Below are 22,764 nucleotides of genomic sequence, written 5' to 3'. Positions count from 1 at the left end.
TGAATGCAGGTCTTTGAAATTAAAGGTGGCATCAGTTAGAAAAAATGATAATTAGATTAAAATGTTTAGCGCTTTAGGTACATCTAGAAAAAATTACATATGCTTGTCAGAGCCAGCTTTTTACTAAAGACTTTATATATATATGTTGGATGATATATTTGGAAAATATTAAATCCGATCTTGCGAAACCACAAAGCATAAGTCTGTACAAGCCTGTGGGGTATGTGCCACCTCTAAGAGGTTTATTCTGGTGCAGTCTGGTCATCAACCATCCTTACACCGCTGTATGTCTGACTGTGAGCTGCAGTTTCTAATATCTGTGAGGTCAGTGAATCCATGTTGTTGAAAAGCAGTCATTCCATTTGGTATGAAACTTTCTGTTCTTCAGCCCTAAGTGGAATGCACATTTCCATCTCCAACTGATGCAAAACCATGCCCAAGATGTGTCTTTTTAGTACAAAAAGGCCTACCCACAAGAGCCCTCTAAAGGGCTCCCAGAATGAGATGCTGTATCAGCTATTCTCTCCCTGACACCACACCGGGAAAGTCTTGGCAATACCTGACAATTTCCGGGTGCCAAGACATTGCTTGCCAGCTAAAATGAAAGCATCCAGAGTATCTGTTGTATTAAAGGGTCATTTTCATTTTATTTTTGTCTCACATTGCAGACATAGCTTGGATTCTCAATTTGAGTTATTGGCATTGGGCAAGCTTTGAAATTTTCACACTTAATGGGGGAAAAATGTTTTGTTTTTTTTTAAATTCATACCTGTGGATGAAAAGGTCTGAAAATCTTCCACAGAATAGTATTATTGAGGAAAGTGCACAACAGCTTTCCTCTGTTGTGCACCTCACAAACTCCATACTAACACATTTATGAACTCCACCTGTTTAAGTGCAGCTATTAAACTAAGCTTTGTTTTTTTTTTTTTTTTTTGTTGTTTTTTTTTTTGTCCCTCCAGAGTAAAACAGCCCACATCCCTGCGTGTCATCCCCTGAGAAAGTTTGCTCCTGACACAGTGGGAAGGTGGGTTTGATAGGGAGGGGATCGCGGGCACCTCGGTGAGAGACGGGAGGGGAGGGGTCACGATCCCCATACCAGCCTCCGCGTGTGATCGCGGATAAGAAAATTACGCAATCGGAAGATAATTATGTAACTTTGTCTTTAACAGCCGACCTCAAACTGTTCAGACCCGACAGAGTTTGATTGACAGACTTTCTGCGAGCCTCTATATAAGAGGAGGGAGGAGGGTGCCTCGGTCACTGTTGTGCCTCAGGTCCTCCAGACGGTGGATGTAGTGAACCAAAGTGGACTTTACAGGGTTTTTTTTTTTTTACGCACGGGCTTTACGAGGAGATACCACTGCTCATTCATTTTATCCTCAGCTCTTTTTCTTTTGTCGCTGGATATCTGAAAGATTTTTTTTTAAAGAAGATACTGAATTCGTCAGGTAAGTTAGGAATACGTACGGAGCAGAAGCCTGCTTATCGTTGCACTTTTCTGTGAGGAGAGATCAGTACAGGGCAAATGTAGCAGGGCTGAGCGTTAAGTGATTCATTACCTGCTGAGTGAAAACACACTAATAAATATGAAAGACTTGCTGGACTGCTGATGGACATTAACAGGGTGCAAAACTAAATCTGTAATGTTGCAAAGTTTGTTAAGCTGTAAATTGTGTCTAATAATTGGTTGGCCGAAATTCTTTTTTTTTTTTTTTTTTAAATCTTGAATTGTAACGATATAAAGTCGGGTTCTTTTTTTCAATGTCCTTTTACCTTTTCTTCTTTTTTTCCAATCATTCGTTGAGTAGCTGAGACACTTGAGTGCAACATTTGAGATGGACCCAGGATGGGGAAAAAAAAACAAAAAGGGCATGAATCTAATAAAAACTATTCTCTGTTTTTGAAGGAGATATGATACTCAGGAGAAGTCTCTTCTTGTTGCTGTTGTCATTTAATTACCTTCAAGCATTAACTGAAGGTGAGTGGTAAAGGTAGAGATCATTGTATTGCTGTCCAATAATAACAATTGTGGTTAGTTGTGTTAATATGTCATGGAATCACCCATTCCAGTGTTTCATAGGCCAAAACTATCTGAATATGCTGCCGTTTGCTTGCCATTCTGTGTCTAAGTTCATGAACTCTTCTCCTAGCTTTCCAGTTACGTTTCCTCTTGTCTGATGTATAGACGGTGAGCAGGAGGATGAGACTTCATTTGACTTGTTTGAAATCAGCCACATCACACGCAGGACTCTGGGGGCCAAACAGTTCAGGGGCCAAAACTTAGATGCCCCTGCCTACCGCTTCATCCGCTTCGACCACCTGCCCCCAGTGAGTCCACCCATACTAAAACAAATTCTGCGACAGATCCAAAACAATGAGGGCTTTGTGTTCGTGGCCAGCATACGCCAGGACCGTACCTCGCGAGGCACCCTGATTGCTTTGGAGGGTCCTGATGGCCGGCGGCAGTTTGAGATTGTGTCCAACGGACGCGCCAACACTCTGGACCTGGTCTACTGGGTGGACGGCTCACAGAATGTGGTTTCGTTCGAGGATGTGGACCTGTCTGACTCACAGTGGAAGAACATCACACTTCATATTCACGGGGAGAATGCCAATCTGTTTGTTGGCTGCAGCCTGATAGACAGCTTCATCCTGGATGAGCCATTTTACGAGCATCTGAAGGCTGAGGGGAGCCGCATGTATGTGGCAAAGGGATCCATTCGTGAGAACCACTTCAGGGTAAGACAGAGAATGTGGATTTGACCGATTTCCCAGGATCTATGAACTACTTCTTCAGTATTTGTTAACTCTCACCATGTCCAAGAAACAAAATTTTGGTCTTCACTAACCCTGCAATAAAGGTTTAAACAACTGTTTCCAAAAATACAGACTGACATATTCCCTGTGGCAGAGTAGCCGGTGTTGCCCTGGTCTCTCTGTGTGGAAAGAACTCTAAATTTAGACTCTAAATGTGCCCCTTGTGTGTAGAAATGAGGGTGAATGTATGTGATTAGGTAAAACGCAAGCTTCCATGAAATGTTTGTTACAATTTCCAGCTCATACTTGCCATAGGTATAGAAAATGGACAGTTGCCTGAACTATGTCAAAGTTATTGAGACACATATTTTCTCACCAAACAGGGCCTTCTTCAGAATGTGCGTTTCATCTTTGACACCTCAGTGGAAGACATCCTGCAGAGTAGAGAGTGTGAGATTACTAAGCAAGGTAAGAATGTATTTGTTTTGGTTTTTAAGGTGTATAAGGCCAGTGTTCCTGCAATCCTGGATGAACGACAAAGCCTTTCTTTTTTTGTGTGATGTTCATAACCCAGCAGATGAGTCAACATAATTATATTCGCAAAGTGTTTGATGCCTGATACCTTGCAGATGTGATCTGAAGACTCGTTCACATGCAATATTCCTGCACACAGTATCTGTGTTTTGTTAAGTTTCAACCACAGCAAACAGTTTAGCATTCTCTGTCAAATCCATTTGTCTGAATTTATCTCCTTTTTAATGGATCAAAAAGCTTGCAGATCTGAAATGTGGCAAGATATCCCAGTATTACTTCATGTTTACAGAAACAGGCTCTGCAGCGCAGTGGCTTGAGGTCGATCAGTGTGCAGGGTGAACAAAAGGAGATGCAGATGCTTACATTTGTTTCCATTGGCAGTGGATTTGGGATAATACCCTGGGAAAGAAAATAGAAAAGACAAAGTGAATGTTATACTGCAAAGCAGGGAGCTTCCACTTCCAGCTGCACACACACACACACACACACACACACACACGCGCGCACACAGACATACACACAAACATACACGATGAAGTCATGAATTGGCTGATTGGGTTGCTTTTCTCAGCTGAAGGACCTTGCAATCCTCAGCGGGGTTCACACAAAAGAGCGGCTTCAACTGAAAAGATATAGATCCTGAAGGACCACCAGACCTGGAAACTGAGCCTTCTGGTTTGCTGTGACAAAGAAAATCACTATGCGGTACGCAGTTGATGCTTTTCTGTCACCACATGCAGTGTTGAATTCCAGTTGAATGAGTTTATTTGTTTAACAATGTCACCAGTGCCTGGAAGGTTTCCGCTGGTTGGCTGGTACCAGTTGAGGTTCGACACTGTTAGGAAAATTCATGCCAAAAGTCACTCTTAAACCCACGCATGCCGCGCTCATAAAATCTATAACTTGGACATTAATGAGCAGTATTAAAACTGCCCCAGTTTTTGCTCTTTTGAACTGATTTCCTCTTTCTGCTTTGACAAAATCGAGAACGTCCATCGGGGAGAGAAGAATGTGTAACTGCTTTCGCAGACGGGCTTTCACGCATTCTCACACGCACACAGTGTGAAGCCCTCCTGAGATTTGAATGAATCCAGCAGACTGAAGAGGAAAGAAAACATTGCATTGGCTACAGTAGGACACCATCGGGTAATTTGGATAACTTCTTGATTTAGAGTCCCCACTCTGCTATTAATCTTCACCAATTTACAGAGCATGATCCAAACCAGTTGCAGATATGCGTTGTGCTTTGGCTGAACAACAGGCGTTCTGTGCAGCTTCGATTTGCATCTTGTATGTTTGTTTTGGGCATCAGATATTCCTGTAGTTACCCGTGATATGATTAAAGTTTAGTAGCGCTCTGAGATTTCTGACTACCAACATCACAGCTGGCGGATGCGTTACTCCAACCTGATCTAGATTTTGACTGTGAAAAAAAAAAAACCCCATAACATTTAATCTCATTATGCCCTTCTAATTGCACTGCAATTTAAAGTTATGTCCTTTTCTCAATGCACACTGAAGGAGGAGTTTTTACTGCAAAGCCCTCTGTATTAATAATGACTGACAAACGCTGCAGCTCACATACTTTGAATTCTTTTGTGCAGATATCAAGACAGGAGTACCACAAGTATAAATCTGTGTGGTCACTCCAGTCTGTTAAGTACATATCACAAGTGTTCACATATTTAAAAGGTCAGAGAGGTTTATGGTCTACAATATGGTTTTTGCATCACATGGGGAACTCTTGAGATTTCTGCTCTGCAGTGCCATCCTGTCCTGTTCTCCCACAGCCAGCCCTGCCGTCATCTCGGGCTTGAAAGATTTACCATCACCATTTTAAACAGGCACATATTTTTTTCAAATTGAACGACGCTGACTGGACATCTGGTTTTAGGAACATAATAAACATTTCAATTACGCCATTGTTGTGATCTTTTGGATGGCTACAGAAAAACAGGAAATCACTTGACTCCTTGTGTTTCAACCATCATATCTCTCAAACATGTTTTCCATCAACAGCCTGTGTTATTTTTCCCCATTTACCCCCGGGTATGTGTTATTTGCTCTTCCAGATGATGCCAATATTGTGAGCGAGAGCGGAGAAATTGTGGACGTAAGTCCTTCCATCACTACAAACATTATAGGTCAGAAGACAGATGACATGGGCGCAGAAATGTGTGAACGCTCCTGTGAGGAACTCAGCACCATGTTCCAGGAGCTCAAAGGCCTGCGCATTGTCGTCAGTAACCTTATTGATGGATTGCAAAAAGTGGTGAGTTGTAGAAGTGGCTTCTTTTTCACATAAATCAGCGTTAACCGAGACTTGTGTTTGTGTTAGAGAAGTTATTGTCTGTTTTGCTGAATTTTACAGGCCAATGAATGTAAAACTATGATGGAAGAAGCATAAAATCTTAAAAAAAATATGACATTTTAGGAAAAGAGATGATTCAGCCCAAAGTGTGTTAGCCTGAAAGTAAAAAGCTTGAATTAGGTTACTAGGTAACCTACATTGGTTTTAAAGTAAACAGTGAGTAGCCACAGGAGTGTTTATAGAGTCGCCTGCGATGGCTGAACCCATATGACTCCTGCTATCTGTGGCAGCATGAGTCAGACAGATTTTATGACATGTTACATGTGGATATAGGAAGTGTTCCCCTGGCAGTGATGGGGTCCAGTCTGATGTCTGGCTTCGTTTAAACAACCCATGTGTTTCCTCTGGGAGCCTCCCAGCAATAAGAGAATCTGGGCATGAACCTTGGGGGGAAAAAAAAGAAACGGCTGGTATGAGAAGGGTCCCTGAGGCTCTTCCAGACCAAGTGGTGTCTTAGATTCTAGTGCTACACACTGCTTACGCCCCTTTTCCAAGAGGAGGATGAACATACACACTTATATCCAAAAAAGAAAAAAAATTCTTTGGCAGTAGTTTATCCACTGATAGTTCCCAAGTGTTGAGGAGCTCAGCCAGAGATCCCCTAGTCTCCAATTGGGTAGGAGGTAATATGCGTAACTAAGCAGCACTTTTCAACAGGCTGTTTTCAAAGAAGCAGTGACCATGTAGAAAGAAGTTCAATGTTTTCTAATCAGCAGTAATAGGAAAAGACCAAAAGTATTATTTATATAGTTGAATAGGTGAGTGTAACTTTTCATTCTTTTGCTATTATTTCTCATCCATTGAAGTTCTCAGATTTTTTTTTTTTTTTCAGTAACTAGATGAACTCAGAGTAAAACATCTAAAAATGATGGGATGATGTCCACCTCGGGGCATCACTGAGCTGGACAGGAACATAACGTAGTCCAATGGATTCCTTGAGAGGTTACAAAGTTGCTGCATTTGGTTTTGTTAGCTTAGTGTTGCTTTAACTCAGAAAGCAATGGTTTAATGAGAATAATATTTACAACAGTACCACAGGACTACTACTCTACAGAAGCAACCCTTCTTCTTCACACCTGGTTAAACTAACCTCATACATGCTATTTTAAAAGAATCGGCTTGTCAGCAGGATTATCTTTCCTCCAGCCGGTGGCTATACACCTTTATCTTGAGTGTGTCTTAAAGACTTCTGACTGATTTGACTGCAAATATGTCTGCTGTTGTATGTTCAGACAGAAGAAAACTCTGTCATGAAAGAGGCCCTTGGGAGGATGAAGAACTCTTCAGAGAAAAACATGTGCTGGCAGGATGGGCGCCTGTTTGATGATAAGGAAGACTGGGTTGTAGACAGCTGCACCAAATGTACCTGTCAGGTAGTGCCAAGTCATTTGGAAATATGTGAACATTTACTATGGATATTTATATTAAGCACCCTCACATGTCTCTTATGTTCATTTATGGCAGGAATCCAAGATTGTGTGCCACCAAATCACATGCCCTCCGGTGGCCTGTGCCAGCCCCTCCTTTATTGATGGCGAGTGTTGCCCTGTGTGTTTGCGTAAGTAGGCAGAAACTTCTCAGCATATAAACACATAATTTTATGCATGCTATTTTAAATTAATGGTGCAATATGCCATAAACACAGAATTCCATGCATATTAAACTTTAATACTACAGGACTATTGCAGCCAGTTTGTCTTTGGAAGCGAACCACATATTTATTAGCAGACACTCAAAATGTCTAGTGTGGGTTCTTCAGATGATGTCATGTGATAAACGGGTTGATATAAAGACTAAAAACTACAGTCGTGAACTTTTTCCCAGTCTTTTTACTGTTCTGTTCAGTGAATACATGTGGGAGTGTTTCCTGTGCAAAACAAGGAGCAAAATGTTGCATTTACATGTTCCAGCTATGGACAGTGAGGATGGATGGTCCCCTTGGTCAGAGTGGACAGAGTGCACAGTGACCTGCGGGATAGGAACTCAACAGAGGGGTCGGTCTTGTGACGCAACCAGCAACCCTTGCACGGGACCTTCTATCCAGACCCGCAAGTGCAGTCTGGGCAAATGCGACAGCCGTGGTGAGCATTTTTGTTTTTGTTTTTTCAAATACTTTATCTTGACTCGCTCAGATTTCATTTAAACTGCGGCATCCAGTAGTAACTGCTGCTTCGATATTATCTTGACCACAGTATGCACCACTGGCAGTAATCTAAAACAAATAGCATTATGATAAGTGAGAGGGGTGGGAAGATGATGAAACTGTGGAAAAACCAAGCGGTGAGTTAAATATGAGATGAGATCCTCCAAATTGCAAAAGACTTGAGCTTTTCTCATCCATAAATCTGGATCCATCGTTGTACGGATGAATCTAAGTGAAGAGCTGGATCTCATGGTTGGGCTGCAGGGTGTGCCCAGTCACAGTTAACTCCAAATAAATCACTGGCTAAGAGGGTGTTCCACAGTGCAATGACTCACCACAGCTTTCCATGCAATAGTATAAAATATTAATGAATCTGATAATTAATGTCCTATTAAGTGAGGTGTGGTGATTTTGTTAGATTTGTGCTGGAAGAAAAAACTGCTGAACAGGGTTGTTTTTGAGAAGTTATAGGATCAGCATCTGTCATTGCTTGAAGCTAGCATTACACTCCATCCGTGTGAGCGGCTGAATTAGTCCAACCACTAGAAGATAGTTTTACCCACAATGACATAAATACTGGCACAAGCGTCTTAGAACATCTTTGAAAGCGAGTCATCGTCGCCAGCATCACATAATGTTTACTTGTAGAAAATATGGTGATTTTTTTTTTTTTTTTAACCCTTGCAAATTATACATGTCTGTAACCATTAAAATGGAAATCTAGAGCATAATACAACACATATGTGTTTGATCTCTGCGTGATATGTTTCATTTTTGATGCCCAGTTCGCCAGGACGGAGGGTGGAGTTTGTGGTCCCCGTGGTCATCGTGCTCAGTAACCTGTGGCGAAGGGCAGATCACCAGAATACGGCACTGCAATGCTCCCGTGCCACAGCTGGGGGGCAGAGACTGTGAGGGAAGTGGAAGAGAAACCCAGGGCTGCACTGCCAAACCATGTCCCAGTGAGTATTTCAGTTTGTGAAGGGAACACTAACAAAGCAGGATCTCCGTTACAGTGGCTAGCATCTGTGCCCAGCAGCTGGACTTCCCTCACGGCTCCCCTAAAGCAACGTTCCCCATGTGTTTCAGACTGGCCTCCTGTCACTCTTTGAGGAAATGTTGCCCCAAATTGGCTCAGTATGTTCATTCTCGCAGTATTAAGTTGCAGGCTTCTGACGCTGCTGCTTCTGAAACTTTTATTTCCTATTTAAAAACACAGAATGAAAATGTGGCAGGAAAAAAAAAGAAAGAAAATTCACATCAAAATGATTCAATATTAAACATCTGTCTCCACGTCTGTTTAGTTGATGGTGGCTGGGGACCATGGTCACCATGGGCAACCTGTTCCGCAACCTGCGGAGGGGGACACAAAAGTCGTTCCCGTGAGTGCAACAGCCCTGAACCTCAATACGGAGGCAAGAAATGTTTCGGAGAAGCCGTCGACAGAGACAGCTGTAACAAAAAAGACTGTCCTATTGGTGAGCATCAATCACTCTGCATTATGTTTTAAGCTATGAAAGAGACAGGCTTTACAGATGGCAATGACTGCTAGTTTGGTTAGAACACTACTTGTTGCAGAGGCATTGCACTGAAGTTTGTTCTGGCATTTGTAGTGATCTTAGGAGCATTTTTGTAATGCAAAGAGTTAGCTGTGGTACTTGAAATGCCCTAATGCTGTGCTGTGCAAGTTGCAGCTATTGATTGTAATGATCTTCTTGGTTTTGCTCTTTTTGATGGATGAAATCCAGATCCAAGAAATCCAAATTCTCTTTTGCACAGCCATTTTCTTGCACTGTCATGTGCCTGTTTTGACCCTCTGTACCCTCAGTGGTAGTCTCTATAAACAGATACAATTCAGCTTATTATTAGCTTTTATAAATGTGTCTTCATCTGTAAACAATGACCAGCACATTGAACAGGAAATTTTAGTACCACCAGCTACACGGGAAGCCTAGGAAAAAATGGCAGGGTTCCAGACTACCTTACTAGTAAGAGGATCATTTCTTTTCAGTGCTGTGTTAACAATAACCAGCACCACACTGATTACATCTACTGCATCAAATTGAAAAAAAATCTGGCAAAAGAAAAACTTAACTTCAACATATTTTGATATTAAAGGAAAGTTTTTTGTATGTAATCTGGGTTCACTTACTAATCAGAGTCTGTATGATTAAGTATAAAACCCGGACTTAGCGTCTCGTTTGGAAAAATTAAGACAACGTGGAAGTACCTTGAACCTCAATTGTACCTGAAAGCCACCAGATGGCAGTAGCTGTGGTTGCAAAAAGACTTCTGGTCCTATAGACGTCTGTGGGATAATGGCTGTCTGGATTGACCTTAGTGAACACTTCCCTGATGAGTTTAAGGTCTCATTTCGAGTCATACAGAATAAAAAAACTAAGTCTATTTTGTAAATCCTGAATATGGTATTGTTCAAAATAGGGGATTATCCATGCTCACTAGTTAATGACTTGTGATTGACAAGTCATTAAATAACAAGCAAGCTGTTTTATAGTCAGACACGCCCCTCTTTGTCACATCTGGGGTTTTTTTTCCAACCAAAATGTGACAGTGAAAATGCTCAACTTGAGGCTTCAGAAACCAATGGATGATGTCATGGTAGCTACTTCCACCTTTTATACTGTCTATGGTGTTAGTGTAAAATCAGAAAAGGTGATTAAGCATTAAGTTAAGATAATCATTACAAAGTAAAGGTAAATCATTTGCAGAGACACAATACAAACATGTCAATTTTCCCTCATTTGTATTCATTCCCTTGCAGATGGCTGTCTCTCTAACCCGTGCTTTGCGGGAGTGGACTGCAGCAGTGCCCCTGATGGCTCCTGGGAGTGTGGCCCGTGCCCTGCTGGATTTCGTGGAAATGGTACCCACTGTGAAGACATTAATGAGGTAAAAGTTACTGTTTTTCATAAGCTACCTGCACTTTATTCATAAAACGACCTATTTGTGTTTTTCTGATGATTTAATTTTCGCCTCTAGTGTGACATGGTGTCTGATGCTTGCTACAAAGTGAATGGAATTCAGCGCTGCGTCAACACTGACCCAGGTTTCCACTGCCTGCCCTGTCCAAAGCGATACAAGGGCACCCAGCCTTTTGGTATGGGTGTGGAGGCTGCCAAGAAGAACAAACAGGTGAGCCGATGTAGGATGCCACTCGAAAGACAATAAAAGATATAAAGTGGATATTTAGCTCCAGGCAGATGTGCATAAGCATGTGTGTGACTTTCTGTATGTCACATTTATGAATAACTGAAGCAGCTGTTCAGGGCATTTAAAAGCCTAATTCTTGCAGTGAACATGTTTGCATATATGAACGAATGGGACAAACCTCAACCCAGTATTTGTAAGTAAAAGGACAGCAAGAGTAACTTTTAACTTTTAAAATGAGAAGCAGATATAAATGGTTCTTTTTCTTGCATTTTGCTGTCGCAGTCCAATGGATCAGTTCTTTTAACAGTATCACAAAGCTATTTTTATTTTCTCTTTCCAGCCCTGTCAAAATTGCTAAAAGTTTTCATATGACATGTCAAATATGCCACATTAGCTACTTGATTGGAACACAACTGTTTTTATCTCTTTTGTGATCAGTGAGTCCCTGTAAAACTGAAAAACATGCCACTACAACCACTACTTGCATAACATCCCTCATGCACCATTTTGTCACTCCTTGGCCTCTGCAGCTGCCTGTCTTTGATTTGATGCCCCAATTTACAGTAACTGATTTGGGAAAAAGGGAATTGTCTCATTGCTGGCATTAAGAGGCTCCATTTCACAGTTTTGATCAAAGGCCTCCCTGTCTCTTTCAGCTCTATGAGCTCATGCAGTGGCATTCAAACTTTAGTTGGGTTCATCCTCTGGTAATGAGTGGCAGCTGTGAATAGTTTGTGCTGAAAGAAATGAATAACAGTAGGTTGTATTTGGATGTATGACGCAACCATGCCATAAAGTCATCTGTGCCCACAAGTGCTCCGTACTTGGATTTTGTTGAGAATCTCTCCCATTCACTTCAATTTGAGGTATCCTTGTTTAGAAGGCTACTCCCCAAAGCAAGCTGCCAGGACTAGTAGTAAAATAAATCCTCTTGACATGCGTTCATCCTCCAAAGCTGACAGCAAAATGGAAGACGTGTAAAAAGACTGCTTGCAGGTCACATACAGACCAACACTGATGAGTACTGATGAATGTGGACTGTGGCAAATCTCATAAAACAGTCCCATCTAACCTCTCTCTTGTTTTAAATTTAGGTGTGTGAGCCCGAGAACCCATGCAAGGACAAGACACACAACTGTCACAAATATGCCGAATGCATCTACATCAGCCACTTCAGTGATCCAATGTACAAGTGTGAGTGTAGGACCGGTTACGCTGGAGATGGCTTCATCTGTGGGGAAGACTCCGACTTGGATGGCTGGCCCAATCAGAACCTTGTGTGTGGTGCTAACACCACTTACCACTGCAAGAAGGTATTTCACTGAATATTGCCACATTTGATGCAGTGATTCCAAACTGAACGATAAAACTCAAAAATTTACTGCTACTATTTCAGGATAACTGCCCTAGCCTCCCTAACTCTGGACAAGAAGACTTTGATAGAGATGGCCAAGGAGATGCTTGTGACAAGGATGATGATAATGATGGAATTCTCGATGAAAGGGTATGAGAATTTTTCATTTTCACAAACTGTTAAATGTCATCCTAAAAAAAGGAAGGGATTTTGAATAATGAATAATCATGAATATACTGTGTCTCCAAAGACAATTACCCACTGGAAAAGTGCCGCAAGTTCATATTTTACAACTGCAAACAGTAAACACTGGTGCTGTTTATGATCCATCCATCCATTCATTTTCTACCGCTTATCTGGGATCGGGTCGCGGGGGCAGCAGCCTAAGCAGGGAAGCCCATTCCTATGGAGGGACGTGATAGGAAGGAAAGGCCTGCCTGACCTGAACCCGAGTAGTATTGCATTAATGGACTTCTGTGTCAGCCACAGTTTGTCCATCCAGAACACCATGCTAGAACATAAGGGTGCTTATACTTTCAGGTCAGGCTGCACAAGACGGCAGCAGCAATGTTCAGCTGGAAATTAGTGAAATTATTGGACTGATTAATCTTTAGAATTGATAAATTTAATTAATTGAAGTGAAAAGCCTGCAGTATTTTTTATTTTTATTTTTATCAGAGTATCAACAAATAAAAGGCTGGAAGTTTTATACCACTATTTTAAAATTAAACATTTTGTCAAGGCATGTCCATCAGGCATGCTTGTAGAGAAGTTAGAACTATATAAACACAGTCCTTTATATTACACGTGAAAAAAATAAACTAAACTTTAAAATCCTAAATACAACAGTAAAAATGTTATATTGTGAAATACTTAATACTAACTTTAAATACAGTAGCACAGTCAAGATTCAGTAACTGTGGGTTATACACAATATTGAGATGACCCAAAATACTAATTAGAGTACTATAGACATACTTTTGTGTTTAGTTCCTTTCCCAAAGAAGCTGAAGCACAGAATGAATTAGATTTAAAGCGAGTTTGTCTGGCTGCTTATAAATGTGCAGTTTGCTGTGTTGTGCCATCACACTACCAACTTCTTACTGCCCTTACCCATAAACATTACACAATACAGTTTAACTTTCAAACATACTCTACAGATAAATGTTACAACATAAAGAAAAAGTACAAACTACTGAACGCTACAGTGAGGGGAATTTTGCTAGCATAGTTTGCTAGCAGCATATCTAAGTGGTTCCATGGTTTGGTGGAGACACAAACCCAGCTTCAGGGGGTCACAAGCTAGTGTGCTCCTTCTGCTGCTCCCAAGCCTGGATAAATGTGGGGTTTGAGTCAGGAAGGACATCTGGTGTAAAAACTGTGCCAAATCAAATATGTGGAGCCATCTGCTGTGGCGGAAATAAGGGAGCACCTGAAAGTTCTCCACCTTTGCTAGTATAGGGCTTTGTCACTACAATGTTTTGAGTGCTCAACTTTGTCCTGTGATGAAATATTTAGTTCCTGCTGAGTGTGATCTCTTCCAATACAGATAATACTCCCACTCATAAGCCAAAAAGGGTCAATTAATGACTTGATGAGTATGAAAATGATGTAATTCATATGCTTTGGCATTCGCAGTCGCCACATCTCGACCCAGCTGAGATCTTGTGCAAAATAGTGTTCCATCCCTCCCACAGAGTTTTGTTCTGGCAACATCAGTGCACATTTTTTTATGATTACAGTACGATTAGGCTCATGACTGTCAAACAGTTCTTTAACTAGCATGTCCTTTCTGCCACAGGACAACTGCCCCCTGCTTTACAATCCTCGCCAGTTTGACTTTGACAAGGATGAAGTTGGCGACCGCTGTGACAACTGTCCCTATGAACACAACCCTGCTCAAATTGACACTGACCACAATGGAGAAGGGGATGCCTGCGCAGTGGACATTGATGGAGATGGTAAAATAGCCAAATATGTAGACGACATGCTGTATTCATTCCATCTAGCGTAGCTAACTATAGTAACTATACATCTACCTTTTTTCCTCAGGAATTCTGAATGAGAATGACAACTGCCCCTATGTGTACAACACTGACCAGAAGGACACTGATATGGATGGCGTCGGAGACCAGTGTGATAACTGTCCATTGCTGCACAACCCTGACCAGGTAATGTAACCACACTGCAAATCATGACTCATTCATTACAGTCAGTAGATGTCAAATTAACATTTTGACACTTGTATTTATCCAACAGACTGACGCAGACAATGACCTGGTTGGAGATCAGTGTGACAACAACCAGGACATTGATGAAGATGGTCATCAGAACAATCTAGACAACTGCCCTTATGTGGCCAACTCAAACCAGGCTGACCACGATAAGGACGGCAAAGGAGACGCATGTGACTATGACGATGATAATGACGGTATACCTGATGACAGGGACAACTGCAGACTGACTCCCAACCCAGACCAGCTGGACTCTGATGGTGAGGATGGTGCAAGAGATCAGTGTCACTTCCATACAAAAAGTTGTTGAATCATGTGTGATACCATCTGTTTTTACATTTTTAGCATAAATCTTTAGCATACATGTCCAGTCCTATACATACTTTTAGTCATCTTAAGATATTTCCTTAACCAAATGTCTGCTAAAATTCTCAATACTTAAGTTACCAACTTGTGTTAGTATAATTTACATATTCACAGTTTATGAGACATAGTCGTACACAGGGTTAGAAGTTATAATTCAGCCTGATCTGATAGACTTACTGCACTGAGTCTGCAGCTGTACGTCATTGTGCATACTGATCACCTAAAGCTATATTATAGGTTTTATATTAATCCAGGCTATTTGATGCTACTTGCTAAAAAGGTATCTCCATGCTCTCAGACTTTGTACGTATTTCTCAGTGATGTTCACATTTTTCTTCCCTATGCCTTGTCCCAGATGCTTTTAAAATTAGCGGTTACTTTCAGTGCAGCAGGTGTGAAATTTGGTGGTTGTGGAAAGAGTCAATGACTGGGTTGGCACGGATGATGTCATTCTCTATGACTTCAGTGAGCTGCCTTGGAGGGCACCATAAGGCTGTGAAGTTTTTATTCCCTTTAGCCTTAGCTTGTGATTAGTCCACAGTGCCCAATTTAAGCAGGGTTACCTGGAGTTTGTACAGCTGTCTGTAACTGGAAACAGACCACAGAGAAGAATGGCCCTGATGCTTTCACACGCTTCTCGGCTTGTCAGATAGTGTTTATTTGATAGAATCATTCGAGCTCCGTGATCAGTAACAAAGACAATGACAGAAGGCGGTGAGCTACTTCCATGCAGTGGCCCTCATTAGCTACTGGCATCCTTTCCTTCATGAGTTCCCAGCCTGCAGTCTGGCTCTAATGGACTTCAGGCTTCAGATAGTTAGAAGTATCAGTGGAAGTTGTCACAGCATGAGAAGATGGCTGATTTGCTTCAGCAGACTTGGCAGTGGTATTTGGGCCAGTTTTCTGGGAAGAATTGCTATATTTCCATTCATTTTTAATATTAACTTGGAGGAGCTCCCCAACGGTCACTGCAGTGGGAGTGTTATGATCCTCATATTAGCTGCCTTAGATATTTTTCCAGCCTATGACATATGCCATAGATATTTTTCCTGCCTATTCAGTAGCTTATTTAATTTCTTATTTAAATCAGGTTAAACCTTTTTTAAATTATTCTATAATGTTTTTTTTTTTTATATAGGTGATGGAAGAGGGGACATCTGCAAAGATGACTTTGACAATGACAATATCCCAGATATTCTTGATGTGTGTCCCGAGAACAATGCCATCAGTGTGACAGACTTCAGGAAGTTCCAGATGGTGCATCTGGATCCTAAAGGAACCACACAAATTGATCCCAACTGGGTGGTCAGGCATCAGGGCAAAGAGTTGGTTCAGACTGCCAACTCTGACCCAGGCATTGCAGTAGGTGAGCAGTGCACATGTTTACTCTCAAACAGTCATTTCATGTTGATTGCTGCCTTTTAAAATATTTGAAACTCCACTTAATTGCGCAGAGCTCTAAGAGTGTAACATTTGCTCACCTCATCACAGGTTTTGATGAGTTCAGCGCTGTGGACTTCAGTGGAACGATGTACGTGAACACCGACAGAGATGATGACTATGCAGGCTTTGTTTTTGGTTACCAGTCGAGTGCGCGCTTTTATGTTGTCATGTGGAAGCAGATCACACAGACCTACTGGGAGGATAAGCCCTCCAAAGCCTTTGGCATCTCTGGAGTTTCACTCAAAGTTGTGAACTCGACCACTGGTGCTGGAGAATACCTCAGGAATGCTTTGTGGCACACGGGCAACACTCCAGGACAGGTGGGCCGCAATCGAAATACCACACAGTCTGTTGTAATGGCTGTATCTATATTCATATTAGTGCTGTTAACTATTTTGCAAAGGTGCGGACCCTGTGGCATGACCCCAAAAACATTGGTTGGAAGGATTACACAGCTTACAGGTGGCATCTCATCCACAGACCAAAGACTGGTTTTATAAGGTATGAAATGTTTTTCTGTCTCTGATTATAGGTCTCTTTTAGTCATTTAATGACCTGCAGCTTTTTAATCTTAAGACATTAAAAAGTCTATGCTTGTCTTATCTCTTGCAGGGTTGTGGTCTATGAAGGCAAACAGATTATGGCCGACTCGGGACCAATTTATGACAAAACCTTTGCCGGAGGAAGGTTAGGCCTGTTTGTTTTCTCACAAGAGTTGATGTTCTTCTCTGACCTCAAGTATGAGTGCAGAGGTAAGTGCAAATACTTTGACATCATAACCACAAATGTTTCTGTTTTTGTTATCAATCACCCATGCATATATGAGAGCAATTCAAATGTTTTATATAGCTGAAATCGGTTCATCAAAACAGCAACAATAACCATGTTAGGAGTAGAAAGCGGGGGTGCCACAAGTGGGGCACATCCCCATTTCCATCCACTGTAAATCATCGCATGATATAAAATATGCAAACATTAAATGAAGAGAATTTTTAATATTTTAAGTTTGTTTTTCCCCTAAATAAAGTTCTTTGTTAAACACATAAGCTACCTGAATCTTTTTCTTTCTTCATCTGCAGTGCTTAACATATTTATTAGACCACCAAACAATGTAAGGTTTATGCAACACCTGCCCTAAATTAACAGTATTGGCAATTACCAAAATCAATTTTTATGTTACTGTAATCTCTTTAATCTAAATAATGTTTTTAATGCTAAAATGTAATTATTATCATGAGTTTTCAAATATTCTGTTTTACAAAAAAGCCAAAATAAATCGTAGAGCACATTATTATTTGTTTGATTAAAATCTCAAATTATAGTTATTTCCTTGTATTCCAGAACAGAAATTTTAGTTTTAGTGCTTAAATGTTATGTTTGATTCATTTTTAACTCCTCAGGGAAGTCCAATGTGCCGGCTCAAATTTGATTTAAAAACAAAACGCGAAATCAGGTTTTTATTTGTCTAATAAATAATATCATATTTAGTTTTAAACAAGTTTTTGACAGATTTGTGTTTTCTTGTTTTTTATGACAGGTGGTCTAATAGTTTTGCTAAGCACTGTATTAGAGAGGACAGCCTATGTACCATTGTCATTTTTTAAAATATGTGTTCTACTGTTCTGCCCCTAATATGAACAGATCACATTAAATTGTGGAAATCTTGTGATAAATACAAAATTTCCACGCCTCCATAGATTATTAAAAAGGAGCATCAACCTACATAGCAGTGTGGTCATTTGAATTACGTAAATGCAACTGAAGAGTTAAAAATGTAAAACTCTTTCAACCATCCACATCTTTTTCAAACCTCAGATAAGCCGGAGTTGCCAACCGTGCTCACAAGGTAATGGTGAGAGGGGTTTTATGGTTCTATGTTGTGTGTTCAGGATGTTGTCACGCTATATGTCTGCTTGTCAGCTTGCTCGTGAACAATGCCCCAGAAGCATTGTGAAAATCCTTGTGTTCATCCAAGGACTTCAGATCTTCTACTTAGCGCTAAACTGTGGAAAATGAGGCTGCAGCTTTTTTCACAATCACAGCCACATTACTGGAGACACGCTTTTTTGACGCACACAATGCACATGTTGTTGCTGCGCTCTGGCACTTTGACTTTGGCTCATTGAGTTTTAATTGTAAATGTGGCGGTAATGGGAGGTTTTTTTTTTTTTTTCCATCTTTCCACAGATAACTGAATCAAGTCGGGTAGAAAAAAAACAAAAGAAAACATCTGATGGAAAAGACAAGAATCTCTCCGAGCAAACATCACGTCATTGCTGAATCCATTCCGGTGTAAATGAGACTTTGCATACTTCCATGTTTTGGTCTTGATTCATCAACTGGAAGAGAAACCGAGGCAGATTTCAGTTTTGCTGGTGACTTATATACATTTCCGAAGCTGAGAAAGAAAAAACTGATGAACATGTTTTTTTTTGTTGTTGTTGTTGTTGTTGTTTTTCTAAAGAAGCCTCTGCAGAATATCTAATTAAAACTATTGTACCCATCAACATTTTTTAATCATTATACAACCTCTTAGATGCTGTTTGTGATTTCCTACAGCGTTGCGAGTGACTCGACTGCTCTCTGTCTTTATTCTTCTATTTTTTTTTTTTTTTTTAGCTGAACAACTAATCATACAGTGTTTGACAAACATAAACTGTAACCAAATCATAATCATTTAGCTGCCTTAAGTCCATTACTATTTTCCCTTATTCTTTTCATCCTAAATGCGCTTTTCTTGTACAACTTGAGTGAGCGACGAGTAAGTGCCAAAGATGTTTATACTAAGTCTGTACTATAATTCCTCATGTAAATTATTTATGCTTGCTTGTTTTGTTTGTTGGCATTTTTCTGGGAGTTTTGTAAATAATTATTTATTTGTTTACACTGACAAAACGTATAATTGAATACCGCAGACGTCAAGATAACACATATTAGCGTTGCTAGATTTTTTTGCGTCTTCGTGCACTTCCTGTACTTGTTAGTTTTTCAAATTTGTCAGTTAAGACTGTAAAGATGAACGCCAGCTGCTTTTCAATAATCACGAACTTAAACATGAAACAGATGTTTATGTAGGTCATGGTAGCTGCCAAAGAAAGTTAATTCTGGTAGTTTATTTATTTAGCTGTCCAGACAGCCTCGCTGTCCTCAAATTGATTTAACACATTGCTGCATTTTTTATTTTTTTTTTTTTTTATCTTTTAAATAGTCTCACCAAAAGCAGCTGCTAATTAGGCTATTGGCACCATGGCAGAAACTTTGTTCTGGCTTGATTTGGAAATATTTTTATATGTAACACAAAGCAAAGGAAGCAGATTGCGATAGTAACATCACTCAAAAATATTGTAATGAATAGAATTGTACCTGATTCATAGTAAATCTAATGGATAACTTTAACGTTTGAGAGTCTGAGGTTCAGAAATAAACCACTTTGAGTGGTGGAGTCATGAAGAGCAACTACAGTGAAACCATTTTATACAAATTCCATTTTCATTTCTACATTAGTCATAAATATCACTTATGGATTTTGTGACATGTCATAGTGTTGATTGAAAAGGAATCCAGATGAAGGTCTCTAAAAGTGTGACTGTGTGATTATGTAGTGTGGATCAAGGATGCATTTGTGTACAACTTCCCGGTCATCAGTCTGTGTAGCATTCATGTTCTTCCATGTTTGGGTTCTATCCTGTTCTTTTTTTTTTTTTTTTTTTTAATTTACAATGCACAAACTGTAAATTTTTTTTTTTGTATACTTGTGTTGTCATATACACATTTTCTACAAACATTAGTGTAAGATTGTTCTGTTTCTTAATAAAACACTTTTACACCACTGTGTGGATTATGACAATTGACAGTATTAGAAATACTGTCATAGCTGGGCATTGTTTTGAGGAAATGTGCATTTCTTGGGAATTATTTTGTGCAGCAGAATACATCTACAGAACACAGAATACATTTGTTGCAATAGTGGATATTCATGGCAGCAGGTATTTGTCACATTGCCAGTGCCCATGTGTGTGTTAATGAAGAAAAATATTACCCAGTGCAACAGTGTGGTGTATTCATGTGTTTTTGAATTATGCAAAAGAGAAATATATGATGAAACACATCTGCAAGCACTGATAAGATGACTCAACAGAACACAGCTGTCATGGCAACTTGATCTGACCATGTAGCTGTAAGTACAGTGAGGAAAAAATCTTTTTTTTTTCTTATTGCAGCACCTCCAAGCAACCAAACAAACTCGGGAAGGAGAGCTAGATCCAAGTTCCACAGGAGAGAGGCCAAATAGCTGATGGCTCTGCCTCCCATTCTACTTTTGGAAGTGCACTCTTGGGATAATATGCTACTATAAAGTCTTTAACATGTAATGATCATTTAGGACTTTGTATGTAAAGGAGCCCACGAAAAGAAGCTAATGTGGGAGAAATTGGATCTCTCCTTGTAGTATGTTAGTAATTCCACTCCAGCATTTTGGATCAACTGCAGGCTTTTCAGGGCGCTTTTAGAGCAGATGATAAGGATTTACAATAGTCCAGCCTAGAAGTAACAAATACGTGAACTAGCTTTTCAGCATCACTCATTCTGACAGTACTGCCATGATTAAAGAAGGCAGTCCTAGAGATTTGTACAAGTTAAAGAATATATGATGCTCAAAAATAATTCATGGTACCTCCGGTAGTACCAGAGGCCAAGGTAATGCCATGCAGAGCATCAGCTTAGAACATTTTTATAGTGTTTTGTGTATATGGTCAGCTGTGCATTTAAAGACATTGCAGTTTGACCAATTCATGCATAGCAGTGGAAATGTATGCAGCGTTTTCTAATAATATTGGCTATGGGAAGCATGTATAACATAAAAAGTATCAGTCTTAGCACAAAACCTAACATGACAAGCACAGACATCATCTGAGGCCATGAGAAGATCATTAGTAACCATTACTTTTACATTTTCTGTGCTATGATGAACTGACTTCAAACAGTTATTCAAAAATGATCATAACTGATTTGCAACAACTCTTTCAATATTTTTTTTCAAATAAAAAGTAGGCTGGATATACACTGCTGTGAAAAAGTATTTGCCCCCCCCTCATGAAGGGGCCAAATACTTTTTCACAGCACTGTAGGCCTGTAAATAGCTAAAGCACATAGATCATACTGGGCAGCATGGTGGTAATCTTCGATTAGCCTGGCTTCCTTTCACAGTCCAAAGACTAGATTAGATTAGCTTGGAAACCTGTCCAGGATCTACCCTTCCTCTCACTCTTTGGTAGCTGGGATATGCTCCAGCCCCACCAATGACCCTGAACTGGATAAGTGGAAGAAAATGGATGGATGGACATAGATCATACATGGCTGCTAAAGGTTTAATTACAGCATACTGTAAAATCTGTAGTATGCAGCCTGTTAATAAAGATAAATGGATAGCATCTTAAGTGTTAATTAATGGTTAATGATCTTAATTATCTTGGAACAGTCTTGTTGAGATAGGATCTAAAATATATGCTGGTGGTTTAGATTACGTAGCTGTCAAAGCTAGGAAAGAAGCAGTCTAAACAAAATATCAGATCTTCCTAAAGCTGTGTTTGGGTTGTGGGGTGAGGAGGACCCAAATACAGGACACGGAGGCAGATGGAATAATGAAAAGTGAGCCCTTATTTTGGCTGACTCAAAGTCAGAAAATAACAAATAACAATGAGCTTCCACAAAGAGAACATGACTGAACAAACAGTAACTCTAAAAAGGGACAAAAGGGCAGACAGAGCTACACAGAGGGCTAATTACACAATGAGACAGAGGTGGGGAAAGGAGACAGGTGGAGACAGTTAGGACAATCACAAAGGAGAGAGGACAAAGACAGGAACTATAAATAAACAAATTATCAAAGTAAAACTGAAAGTTATCAAAGGAAACATCAAGATACTGAAACATGAAAACTAACACAAAGCATAAATGCAGATATGACACAGGATCTGAAAGAAACTGGAAACACAAAGTGGCACAACAAAACCAACCCACTGTACTAAATTAATATACATTGATTAATGTGTAATTATGTCTTCCAACAAACTGATGCATTCTCATAAACTTAGACTTAATCCATGAAAAACACATAGGAGCGGGCGCCAGTTTGCAGATGCCACTGTGTTGCCCTGCCATCTTAAATACAGTGGTTGAGACGGGGATCGCTGTTCAGCCTAATCGTGATTTATGAATGTGGCGAAAGACTTTTGCATTTATGGCATGCCAAAGGTGGAGAGAACTCAGCCATTCTCATGCTGTGGAGGTACATTTTAATTCACTTCTGCATCTTCAGACTGGAGATATGAAGGATCATACCTATGCTTTATCATTTGAGAAGGGATCTCTTTCACCAAAGAAGCTGGAT

General features: G+C 40.2%; 1 protein-coding gene across 2 annotated transcripts; it reads left to right on the top strand.

The window, feature by feature from the left end:
• The first annotated feature begins 1,126 nt into the window (after window positions 1-1,126).
• On the top strand, window positions 1,127-20,354 carry thbs2a (thrombospondin 2a). 2 transcript variants are annotated; one of them, XM_030748130.1, is made up of 23 exons: window positions 1,127-1,451; window positions 1,910-1,981; window positions 2,189-2,742; window positions 3,144-3,228; window positions 5,367-5,566; window positions 6,898-7,038; window positions 7,130-7,223; window positions 7,576-7,746; window positions 8,594-8,770; window positions 9,113-9,286; window positions 10,591-10,718; window positions 10,809-10,961; window positions 12,074-12,292; window positions 12,376-12,483; window positions 14,135-14,294; window positions 14,386-14,504; window positions 14,593-14,827; window positions 16,072-16,299; window positions 16,425-16,696; window positions 16,780-16,877; window positions 16,989-17,128; window positions 18,192-18,222; window positions 18,564-20,354. In XM_030748130.1, the coding sequence occupies exons 2-23, from the start codon at window positions 1,915-1,917 to the stop codon at window positions 18,565-18,567; spliced, it is 3,558 nt and encodes a 1,185-aa protein (XP_030603990.1). In that variant the 5' UTR covers window positions 1,127-1,451; window positions 1,910-1,914; the 3' UTR covers window positions 18,568-20,354. The 2 variants fall into 2 exon arrangements, with proteins under 2 accessions (XP_030603990.1, XP_030603991.1); XM_030748131.1 differs by lacking the exon at window positions 18,192-18,222 and having other exon boundaries at window positions 1,128-1,451; window positions 18,564-18,593.
• The last annotated feature ends 2,410 nt before the right edge of the window (window positions 20,355-22,764 follow it).

The sequence above is a fragment of the Archocentrus centrarchus genome, chromosome 15 (assembly GCF_007364275.1).
Source record: "Archocentrus centrarchus isolate MPI-CPG fArcCen1 chromosome 15, fArcCen1, whole genome shotgun sequence".
NCBI classification, from domain to species: domain Eukaryota; kingdom Metazoa; phylum Chordata; class Actinopteri; order Cichliformes; family Cichlidae; genus Archocentrus; species Archocentrus centrarchus.
The sequence above is the reverse complement of the archived record's forward strand: the minus strand, read 5'-3'. Positions and strand labels throughout refer to the sequence as shown.